The 12,332-nt window shown below is 43.5% G+C and overlaps 1 protein-coding gene across 2 annotated transcripts in view; it reads right to left on the reverse strand.

The window, feature by feature from the left end:
• Positions 1 to 6,862: 6,862 nt before the first annotated feature.
• The window catches only part of sos2 (son of sevenless homolog 2 (Drosophila)), a 98,275-nt gene continuing 92,805 nt past the window's right edge, over positions 6,863 to 12,332 (reverse strand). For both annotated transcript variants that reach the window (XM_072568665.1, XM_072568664.1), the window contains one exon: positions 6,863 to 8,639. In XM_072568665.1, the coding sequence (XP_072424766.1) occupies positions 8,154 to 8,639 (486 nt within the window). In that variant the 3' untranslated portion in view covers positions 6,863 to 8,153. The remainder of the gene's footprint in view (positions 8,640 to 12,332) is intronic.

Raw genomic sequence — 12,332 nt, forward strand, 5'->3', positions numbered from 1 at the left:
GGTCCTCACTTCTGAGGCGAGGGGACAGAAAAGATTTACAAGGATTAATAGACCACCGGGGTCGGGGAGTCCAGAACTAGAGGTTGAGAGGGGAAAGATATAAAAGAGATCCAAGGGGCAACTTTTTCACGCAGAGGGTGGTACGGGTATGGAATGACCTGCCAGAGGAAGTTGTGGAGGCTGGTACAATTGCAACATTTAAGAGGCATTTGGATGGGTATATGAATAGGAAGAGTTTGGAGGGATGTGGGCCAGGTACTTGCAGGTGGGACTAGATTGGGTTGGGATATCTGGTCGGCCTGAACGAGTTGGACCGAAGGGTCTGTTTCCGTGCTCTACATCTCTATGACTTTAAACAAAATCCACACTCCTGCCACCCTTGTTGCGATTCCAGGTCAGTGAAAGTGAGGACTGCAGATGCTGGAGATCAGAGTCCAGAGTGTGGTGCTGGAAAAGCACAACAGATCAGGTCGCATCAGAGGAGCAGGAAAATCGACCCTTCGAGCGTTTGCCCAAAATGTCACTTTTCCTGCGCCTTGGATGCTGTCTGACCTGCTGTGCGTTTCCAGCGCCACACCCTTGACTGCAATTCCAGTTAAGCTGAATATGCTTGTAATATGGTCTTGTACAAGATGCCTTTGGATAGAGTCAAACTTCAACATTTGTTTCCTCACTATACAGAATCAAACTATTTGACAATATATATACACACAATATATATTTATATGGTTTTTTTAAAATTAAGAATGTATACTTTTAAAATAAAAAGAGAATGCATCTTGCTGTGTAGTAGGGTAGCTGCTTTGTCCAACATGGTACAGGAAACCACTTCCTTGGCTCAGTAGAACAGACATTTGTATTGAACAAGTATATTTCATGATAGCAACTAATTTCATACACTAGCTACATTGAATGCTGTGCGCTTTTATTCCCATTTTCCCTCGTCTGTCAGGTTTAATCTGGATATTAATAGCCCCAAGCTGAAAATGTGTTGCTGGAAAAGCGCAGCAGGTCAGGCAGCATCCAAGGAGCAGGAGAATCGACGTTTCGGGCATAAGCTCTTCTTCAAGAATGAGGAAAGTGTGCCAAGCAGGCTAAGATAAAAGGGAAGGAGGAGGGACTTGGGGGGGGGCGGGGGGGGGGGGGGAAAGGGCATTGGAAATGCGATAGGTGGAAGGAGATTAAGGTGAGGGTGATAAGCCAGAGTGGGAGTGGGGGTGGGGGTGGGGGCGGAAGCGGAGAGGTCAGGAAGAAGATTGCAGGTTAGGAAGGTGGTGCTGAGTTCGAGGGTTGGGACTGAGACAGGGTGGGGGGAGGGGAAGTGAGGAAACTGGAGAAATCGGAGTTCATCCCTTGTGGTTGGAGGGTTCCTAGGCAGAAGATGAGGCGCTCTTCCTCCAGCCATCATGTTGCTATGGTCTGGCGATGGAGGACTCCAAGGACCTGCATGCCCTTGGTGGAGTGGGAGGGGGAGTTGAAGTGCTGAGCCACAGGATTGGTTGGTCCAGGTGTCCCAGAGGTGTTCTCTGAAACGTTTCACAAGTAGGCAGCCTGTCTCCCCAATATAGAGGCAGCCACATCGGGTGCAGCGGTTGCAATAAATGATGTGTTTGGAGGTGCAGGTAAATTTGTGGCAGATATGGAAGGATCCCTTGGGGCCTTGGAGGGAAGTAAGGGGGGAGGTGTGGGCACAAGTTTTGCATTTCTTGCGGTTGCAGGGGAAGGAGCCGGGAGTAGAGGTTGGGTTAGTAGATGGGGTGGGGCTGGGGGAGGTGGTGGTCCTGATGAGGGAGTGATCTTTTCGGAACACTGATAGGGGAGGGGAGGGAAATATATCCCTGGTAGTGGGGTCCGTTTGGAGGTGGCAGAAATGACGACAGATGATACGATGTATATGGAGGTTGGTGGGGTGGTAGGTGAGGACCAGTGGGGTTCTGTCCTGGTGGCGATTGGAGGGGCGGAGAAGTGGGAAGTGGAGGAGATGCGGTGGAGAGCATTGTCTACCACATCTGGGGGGAAATTGCAGTCTTTGAAGAAGGAGGCCACCTGGGTTGTTCGGTATTGGAACTGGTCCTCCTGGGAGCAGATGCAGTGGAGACGAAGGAATTGGGAATATGGGATGGCGTTTTTACAGGGTCAGGGTGGGAGTCGGTTTATACTAAATGTCTGTGTTGATTCGTTCACCCGAGATGGAAATGGAGGAGTCTAGGAAGGAAGGGAGGGAGGAGTCTGAGACGGTCCAGGTAAATTTGAAATCGGGGTGGAAGGTGTTAGTAAAGTGGATGAACTGTTCAACCTCCTCGTGGGAGCACGAGGCAGCGCCGATACAGTCATCGATGTAGCGGAAGAAAAGGTGGGGGTTGGTGCCAGTGTAGCTGCGGAAGATGGACTGTTCCACATATCCTACGAAGAGGCAGGCATAGCTGGGGCCCATGCGGGTGCCCATGGCTACTCCTTTGGTTTGGAGGAAATGGGAGGATCGGAAAGAGAAATTGTTCAGAGTGAGGACCAGTTCAGTCAGTCGAAGGAGGGTGTCAGTGGAAGGGTACTAGTTGGTATGGCGGGAAAGTAAGAAGCGGAGGGCTTTGATGGGGGATGGAGGTGTACAGGGACTGGATGTCCATGGTGAAGATAAGGCGTTGGGGACCAGGGAAGCGAAAATCATGGAGGAGGTGGAGGGCGTGGGTGGTGTCCCGAACGTAGGTGGGGAGTTCTTGGACTAAGGGGGACAGGACCGTGTCGAGGTATGCAGAGATGAGTTCGGTCGGGCAGGAGCAGGCTGAGACAATGGGTCGGCCGGGGCAGTCAGGTTTGTGGATTTTGGGCAGGAGGTAGAAACAGGCGGTGCGGGGTTGTGGGACTATGAGGTTGGAGGCGGTCGATGGGAGATCCCCTGAGGAGATGAGGTTATGGATGGTCAGGGAGATAATGGTTTTGTGGTGGAGGTGGGGTCATGGTCAAGGGGGCAGGAGGAGGAGGTGTCCTTGAGCTGGCGTTTAGCCTCAGCAGTGTAAAGATCGGTGCGCCAAAATACCACCGCACCTCCCTTGTCTGCCGGTTTGATGGGGAAGTTGGGGTTGGAGCGGAGGGCTGCACGTTCTGAGGGTGAGGTTGAGGTGGGTGAGAGGGGTGGAGAGGTTGAGTCGGTTAATGTTGCGGCGGCAGTTGGCTATGAAGAGATCAAGGGCAGGTAAGAGGTCAGCATGGGGTGTCCAGGTGGATGGGCTGTGTTGGAGGCGGGAGAAGGGGTCATCAGAGGGTGGGCGAGAATCCTGGTTGAAGAAGTAGGCGCGGAGGTGAAGGCAGCGGAAGAATTGTTTGATGTCTTGCCACATGTTGAACTCGTTAATCCGAGAGCATAGGGGAATGAAGGTGAGGCCTCTGCCGAGGATTGATCTTTCATCCTCAGAGAGGGATAGTGAAGAAATGGCAGGGCTGGGAGCTAGGACCTGGTGTGGGGGCGGGTATCGGGGCAGGGACGGAGATCAGGGCGGGGGTGGGGTTCGGCTTGCGAACAGAGATCGGTTTGGGGTTAGGCGTGGGGAAGGAGATCGGCGTGGGGGCGGGGTTAGGCGGTGACTGAGATCTCTGTTCACACGCCTAACCCTGCCCCTACACCGATCTCCATTCGCACGGCTAACCCCGCCCCCATGCCGAACACCACCCCCACCCTGATCTCCGTCCCCGCCGCCTACTTGCGGAATGTTTCAGAGAACACCTCTGGGACACCCGGACCAACCAACCCAACCACCTTGTGGCTCAACACTTCAACTCCCCCTCCCACTCCACCAAGGATATGCAGGTCCTTGGACTCCTCCATCGCCAGATCATAGCAACACAACGGCTGGAGGAAGAGCGCCTCATCTTCCGCCTAGGAACCCTCCAACCACAAGGGATGAACTCGGATTTCTCCAGTTTCCTCATTTCCCCTCCCCCCACCTTGTCTCAGTCCCAACCCTCGAACTCAGCACCACCTTCCTAACCTGCAATCTTCTTCCTGACCTCTTCGCCCCCACCCCCACTCTGGCTTATCACCCTCACCTTAACCTCCTTCCACCTTTCGCATTTCCAATGTCCCTCCTCCCTACCTTTTATCTTAGCCTGCTTGGCACACTTTCCTCATTCCTAAAGAAGGGCTGATGCCCGAAACGTCGATTCTCCTGCTCCTTGGATGCTGCCTGACCTGCTGTGCTTCTCCAGCAACACAATTTCAGCTCTGATCTCCAGCATCTGCAGTCTTCACATTCTCCTATTAATACCCCCAAGGCAATTCTAACAACAGAATATGTCCAATTTTTTTTAATTAAAGCAAATTCCACTAAATAATGCAAATGTCTTCCCAAATTATGCTTATAAATCACAAAATGAACCCTTTTATGCAAAATTGTCTGAAGATCGGACCAGAACAGGTGATCAGTGTGTTCAGTCTCAACTTCTAGGCATCGATCAAATGACCTCTTCCCAAAGCAAGCGGATTTTGGCTGTAAGGCAAAGCCCTTCTTTGTACTCTTTCCAGAAGCTATGTATTTACACTCTTGACGTTGTGCAATCTCCAGCAAAATATCAGTTTCGCAATACATCATAAGCATGTCATTTTCCACACTGGACTTGCTAGTGTCTCCTAGGAAAGGGGCTGAAAGCTTGCTCTTAATGAACTCTGAACTCAGCTTAGTTTACGGACTCTGTTCACTTTTATGTCAGGCAATTAACAGTATATTTGTACAGCACAATTCCATTAAAATTCAGCTGAGAAAAGTCAGACCCGATTCATTCTTTTAAACAAAATTTCAACTTGAGTTACTGTGACAATTCAGTCAACTACTGCTAAGTTACAATATTTGATGTAAACACACATTCCTGATAAAATCAGACGCACTTTAAAATTAATGACATTTTTAAACCCCAGGCTTTCTGTTTCTCCATTCTGTACCCCAGCTTTTCTGCTCCTGAACGTTAAATTCACTGTTGTGACTTTTGTACCATTCCAGTCACCTTTCAGCCTCAATTAAGGTGAGCTTAGTCGACATAACTGTGCGTCCTTACTCTCATAGAAGTTCCATTAAGCCATCATCCATGTACTGACTGGCCTACATTAGTCTAAATTGAGTGCAATTTAAAGATTCTCGCCCTCATTCTCAAATGGTTTCACCCCAATTTCTTCAAACCATACAAGCCATCAAATCTTTGCACTTGTCCAGAACAGTTGAAATCGATCTCCAGACTTTGTTTCTTAAATGTTCACCAAGTTCTCTCTCTTTGACCAAGCATTTTTTTCATCAGACTTGATATCTAATTCAGTGTCATATTTGATAATACTGAAGCATTTTGAAATGTACTTTCTTGAAGGATTTATAATACAAATGAATTTATGATACTATCCACTGATTTACTAGTTGGTGTTCATGATTTTTTTCATGCAGGGGGTGATGAGTATATGGAATGAGCTGCCGGAGCCAGTGATGGAAGCTGGTACAATTACAACATTTAAAAGGCATCTGGATGGGTATTTGAATGGGAAAGGATGTGGGCCAAATGCTCGGAAAGGTGACTACAGGTTGTTCTACTATAAGACACATTTCCTCAATGTGAATTGACTGTAACATGATTGATGAATTAGGAATGCTGTTCCTAAAGCATGAACTTTTAAAACATGTGCTGGCTATAATGTATTAGATCGCCAACACTTTAAGTGCGATTTTTCTATAGTGCAGGGTTGCACAAGACCAAATGTATACTTATTTAAGATATCTGGTCGCCTGTTTCCATGCTTGTACAATTCTATGACTCTAAGTCTACTCTGTAGGTTGTGCACTGTTTCCTCAGTGTAGACAAGTTCATAATCACATGGTAAACTCGAGAAACATCTTACCTGTTTCAAATAGCAAATGGAACAAATCAAAGATCATCAAATCACTACTATATTCAGTGACCTAGATTTACCTCATCCATCATGCACTGGCATACAAGATGCATTAGTAAGACTATGGAGATAATTAATGATATCTAGTTATCTTTCCCAAGAAATCCCGTACTATCCATTCTGTACAATCTACCCCTCAGTAACAAGAATATAACTGACCTATTACAAACACAATATCCTCAACAAACAAATGCAAAATGCCACATTTTCCATTCCCTTACATATATAGGTCTTAACTGTTTCAGTCGTACTTCCAGCTGAGGGCTGAGCATGTCATCCAATTGTCAAGGCCTACCAAGTCTTCTAAGGAAACCTTTTCAGAATAAATTTACGATTTGCATCTCTCAACATGAAAATCTTCAATAAGGTTTGACTCTTATGCAAAGATGAAAACATGCATCTGTAGCAGAATGTCAGTTTATTTAATGTTTAAAACATAATTGAAAAGTTATTTTTGTAGCCATGTCATCTTTTAACCCTGTATTCTAGATATGTATTTCCCTTCTTTGCTAAGTAGTTCTCATCTTGGTTCTGATCTTCACAGAAAATAATCTTTATCCATTTTCTGTCAGAAATCACCTTTTATAATGCTTAATTTTAACATTCATTTTCAGCTACCGTCTTACATCTAGAGATGGTTGAATACAGATCTAAACAGTGTGTCTAATTTGAAACCCAAAACCAAATAAACACAAACAATAAACCTGGTTGGCTGCAGACATATTCAAAGAGTTTAAGGCTTTCAGTTGAACCTTTTGCAAACTAACTTAATTTACAAAACGGTAAAAACTCCAATAGCAATACTTCAGCAGAAACAACTGCGTTGCCCAAATATACATAAAAAGTAATGTCAGGCAAATATTAAAAAACATTAATGTTTAGTAATTCAGATACATTCAAAAGATTTTTTTAAAGTGACACAGGCAATTTTAAATGCTTAAGTAAAAATTAAGACTGGACAATTTATTAATCTTATTAAAGTCACAAATACAAAGTACAAATGGAAGGCCACATTACATTAAATGAAAAGACCATCATAAGTCACTTCAGGAAAGCAGCTACAACACTACTGGTAAACAACAAATTCTTCACCTTTTCATACATCACCAGTTATGGCAAGTAGGCAATTTTAGGTCATGGCTACTATGTTTAATTTATTTTTAGTAAAGTTTGAAGTGTATTTTGGTTCAAATACAATACTGAAAGAAGTCTACAGGAGATTTAATAAAATGCTACAGCAGAGCCAGTTTAGTACTGTGGTTTGCATCAGAAGAATTTTGGTTGGTTTGTTCTTGATCCACAGCAGTTAAGATTTTGATGGAGTATACAGATGGCAGATTGTTTATATTACTCCATTAATTCTATACAAAACAGGTGTCATCTGTATGTATACAGTAAAAACAAAACTGTACATTCACAATCATTTTTGTTCTCATTTTTGAGTTCTTAGGTGACTTGATAATTGAAGATAATCTTGTTTACAAATGAAATCAAAAGGCACATCTGAGAAAAGATGCATGCTCACAAGAAATATTGAAAGAAATCCTGATCTTGAGTTATAACTGCTTGTTTGTTTACAAACTGACTACATCGTTTTACATATTGATGCAGGCTAGACAGCTTTTTCCTTTCAAAACCTCGGATTAGTGTTACAATTTCTTCTCTAAAATTTGAAGCAGTCAACCAATAGAATTTGATTACAGAAACAAGTTGTAGAAAGTGCCACATTTCAGAGAGTTTGTCCTTAGGTGATCGGCATCAAATATTGAATTTCAGTAAAAGATCTATAAAGCTCATTCTAACAAAATGAAAAGTCACTCAGGATCAGCATTATAATATCCTTCCTGATGTCTGTGAAACTCCATCACTTGAAAAGGCCACTAGAGCTCAAATATGTCTCAAAGATTCATCTTGTTGGCTCAGTGCAATGATTGGTTCAAATAAGTTAATTCATTTGTACAGTGCAAATGCAAACTTGTTACACTTCAAGGTAATTATGTTGGCACTGTAAGCCTGAGGAAAGAAAATGCTACTGAGAGGAGATCACAATAATGTCCCATTCTGTGGTCTGAAAGAAACAAAGGTTCAGTTTTACTCCAACACCAGTTTCTCAAGTGCACAATCTTCACAGTGCACAGTTATTAACAAGATGACAAAAGAAGTTAAAGACAGCAATACATTTTCTTCCCCAGTGTCTTAATACAGATGCCCGATTTCCCACAGTGCTTCAAATTTAGTGTAAGTGTGGAATTTCTGCATTTTCCAGCAATGGCAGTCCACCTCCGTGCAAAGGAGGATGCGATAATTCTCGTTTGTAAGTCTTTGGTGGAAGTTTTGGCAGCAGTGGACTAGAGTTCTGTCTGGGAGGTATAGGAGGAGCAGAGGAATAAATAGGGTTATTGTGGTTTGAACGTCGCTTAATCATGGGAGATGGTGTTGGAGGAGGAGTCCTGGGGGAAATAAGATTTGTGCCTGATTCTCTGTACCAGTCTTGATCTCGATATAGGTGGCTCTTTGGTGCTGGCTGGATATTGAAAGGATCGTTCATGAAGTGCTCAGGAGGCCTTAGTGGTATGGGTGGAGGTGTATCAGGCAATGGATCCCTTGGAGGAGGTGGAGGAGGACTGTGCAGTAGCCCATCTGAGTGAACATGTAATCCAGGAACCCGAGGCAACCGAGGTGGAATAGCAGGAGGACTATCTGGCATATTTGAAGCTGTCTGTAAAGAAAGAGATGAAATTCTAGTCAGAATTCCTTCCAATTAATTAAGTTGAAATGACAAAAACATGAAATTGAGAATTCAACAGACAATCATTAGTAATTGTAAACCTAACAACAATGAAGCAAATAAAAACCCGAAAGAGCTGTGGATACTGTAAATCAGAAACAAAAACAGAAATTGCTGTGAAAGCTCAAAACTGGGGTTCAGTTCTGAGGAAGGGTGATTTGACCTGAAATAGTAACTCTGATCCTTCTCCACAGATGCTGCCAGACCTGTTCAGCTTTTCCAGCAATTTCTGTTTTTGTTTTTGTTTGTAATAGTTCAATGTTCAGGTAGGAATCCACTTCAAGAAAAGATCAGAATTGGATATTTGCAGGTATGTTTCACACAAATTATATCACTGAAAAATTACACAACTTATGTTAGGATAAAAGTGAAAAATAGCAGGAATACCTGCAGGAAAACTAAGTAGCACATTGTGCAATGTGGAACTCAACCAACTAATGGGAAGATATTAGGTTCAATCTTTTTATTTTTCCTTTATGGGATGTGAGCAGTATTAGATGACAAACATTTTATGCCCATCCCAGGCTATCTTTTGAGTCACCTTCTTAACTACTGCAGTCCAGTGGTATAGATATACACATAGTGCCACAAAGAAGTTACAAGTTTTTGATCAAGCAACCACAAAGTACAGCAACAGAATTCCAAGTCAAGATGGTACAGGCTTGGTAGACAACTTATAGTTAGCAGTGTTCCCATGTACCTGCTGTTCTTATCCTAAGTGATAGAGGTTGTAGAATTGGAAGATGGTATCAAAGGAGCCTTAGCATGTCTACTCCCCTCACTAACAAACCTGCTACCACTATCTTCCACACTTCTTCCTCTCTCTAAAGCTCCAAAACACTGATCTTGAATTGCTCCAGCTGGAGGCATCGCCTGCACACATTGTTATCCAGACTGCCAGGACAGTTGAGGGTTTCTCAGATAGTGCAAGATGTGAAAATCACAGGCCTGAGCTTCCAAACATACTTTAACTAAATAGAAAATAGACTTTTGCTTTTATTTTACATTTACTCCTATAAAAAAAAATCTTATTCTTACATATGCTGAGTTCTACTTAGGGAAACTGGAAATTAGGTCTTCACAGTTGATAATCTCTGGATTACTTACCTTGCCCACTTTTATTGACGATGGTGACTGCCTTTCACAGGGTCCTCTTAATGAGGTAGGGCTCTCATTATGCAATGATCAAATGGATGATTCAACCCGGTTTGTCAAACTAGTGAGTTATTGGTTTTGTAATGGTTACAAAACTAGTACCAAGCAGTGATCATCTTGAAAAAGAGAGAACCTAATCAGCTTATCTCTATATTCTATTGTATTACCACCCTTGAATTGTCCATCATCTGCATTCTTAAGTTTCAAAGATTTTACTATTTCACACAAATACTCTGGCTGCAAGAGCAGGACAGAGGCTGGGAATTCTAGAGTAGCTCATCTTCTGACTTTCCAAAGTCTATCCACCATCTACAAGGTACATTTCAGGAATACTGTGATGGAATACTGTCTCCACTTATCTGTATGACTGCAGCTCCAACACTTCAGAGGCTCAATGCAATTCAGTACAAAGCAATCCACTAAAATTGCATCGTCTACCATCTTAATGCTTTCACTTCCTCCAGCATGCGGGTATAGCGGCAGTAGTATATATCAGACACACTGCAACAACTTGCTAAGGCTCCTTTGACACCATTTTCCAAATCTACAACCTCAATCACTTAGGATAAGAACAGCAGGTACATGGGAACACTGCTAACTATAAGTTGTCTACCAAGCCTCTACCATCTTGACTTGGAATTGTGTTGCTGTACTTTGTGGTTGCTTGATTAAAACGTTGTGGCTGAAGACATGGCTCGAGGATAATATGTTACTTCATGGGTGCCATGGTTAAGGATGTCATGGAACAGCTGCAGGGAATTCCGAAGCAGAAGGGTGAACAGCCAGTGACCATGATCCACATTGGCAGCATATGGAATATATTTTAATGACACTGGGTTAAAGATAAACAATGTTTTGCAAATAGACTTTAAGGAGTTAGATAAGAAACTGGAAATTAAGTCTTCAAAGCTAGTAATCTCTGGATTACTCCCGTTGTCATGCAGTAGTGAGCAGATGAATAGGTGGCTAGACAGATGGTGCAGGAGGGAGTTGACTTTATATTCCTGAGGCATTGAGGCTGTTTCTGGAGGGATTGGGAACTGTACAAGTAGGATGAGTTACATCTGAACAGGAAAATGACGAACATCCTCACAGGAAGATTTGCTAAAACCGTTGCTGTGGATTTAAACTAAATTGACAGGGGGAATGGGATCCCAACAGATAAGGAGCCATTAAGATGGAATTATTTGTTAAAATACAAACAAGCAAATCTGGAAGGCAGAGAAAACTTAAGCTGGATAAGAAGGATGGGAGTTTAACAAATGTATAGTGTACATTTTAATGTAAGGTGCCTGAGGAATAAGACAGACAAGTTGAGGGCACAGAAGGTGATTATGATATGGTAGCTATAGTTGTGAATGAGATTTGACTGAAAGGCAGACAGGATTGGCAGCTCAGCATTCTTGGTTACCGGGTATTCAGATAAGAGTGTGTCGAATAGAGGAGGCAAGGGAGGGGCAATCATATTGATCAAGCAATCAGTGATTTCTTGGAAAGATCATCAAATGAGTCCATATGCATAAGAGCCAAGATCACAAAAAGGGCAATCATTGCTGGATGTTTACTACAGATCTCCAAATAGTCATGGAAAGATGGAGGATCAACGATGTAATATTACTACACTTCTCTGAAGTTTTAAGGCAGTAATAATATTAAGGGATTTTAGCCACCCAAATATTATCCAGAATACTGGTTGGGGTGACTTTGGTTTTGGCTTGAAGGCATCAGACATTTAATCATTTCCCACAGGTTCTGTAACTTAGCTCCACTCCAGTGAGGAGCTGGTTGGCAATGAGATCAAGGATTGCAACAAAGTAGATCAAGAATAGTATTGGGGCAGTGATGCATCCCTGCTTGACACTGATCCAAATGTTGAATGATGTCTGCATATATGCATTCCTAGAGCATTGTCAGCACCTTTAGGAGACACGTGAGAGCATGGGCCTCACCATGAATATGCACAAGACGACGGTCCTCCATGAACCTGGCTCGAACTGTGGAGTGAACCCCAATCATTAAGGTCCATGGGGAGACCTTAGAGAATGTTGATCACTTCCAACACCTTGGGACCATCATGTTGGCCAAAGCAACTATTTAAGATATCCAGCACCACATCCACTGTGGTGGCGCAGCCTTCAGTCACCTGAGAAAAGGGATCTTGGAGGACAACAACATCAGATCCAACACCAAGATCATGATTTAAAGAGCTGTGGTGGCTTCTGCCTTCCTATATGGTTCTGAGATGCGGAATGTCTGCAGCAGACAACACAAGGTGCTGGAACAGTACCACCAAAGCTGCTTGTGTAAGATCCTGTGAATCCGCTGGGAAGACAGACACACTAACACCAAGGTTCTTGATCAGACCAATATCCCCAGCATCGAGGCACTGACCATCTTTGATCGGCTTTGATGGACTGGGCACTGACACGAGACACCCCCAAGCCTGTAATAGCCACACTGGTCTGTACA

The sequence above is a fragment of the Chiloscyllium punctatum genome, chromosome 4 (assembly GCF_047496795.1).
Source record: "Chiloscyllium punctatum isolate Juve2018m chromosome 4, sChiPun1.3, whole genome shotgun sequence".
NCBI lineage: Eukaryota > Metazoa > Chordata > Chondrichthyes > Orectolobiformes > Hemiscylliidae > Chiloscyllium > Chiloscyllium punctatum.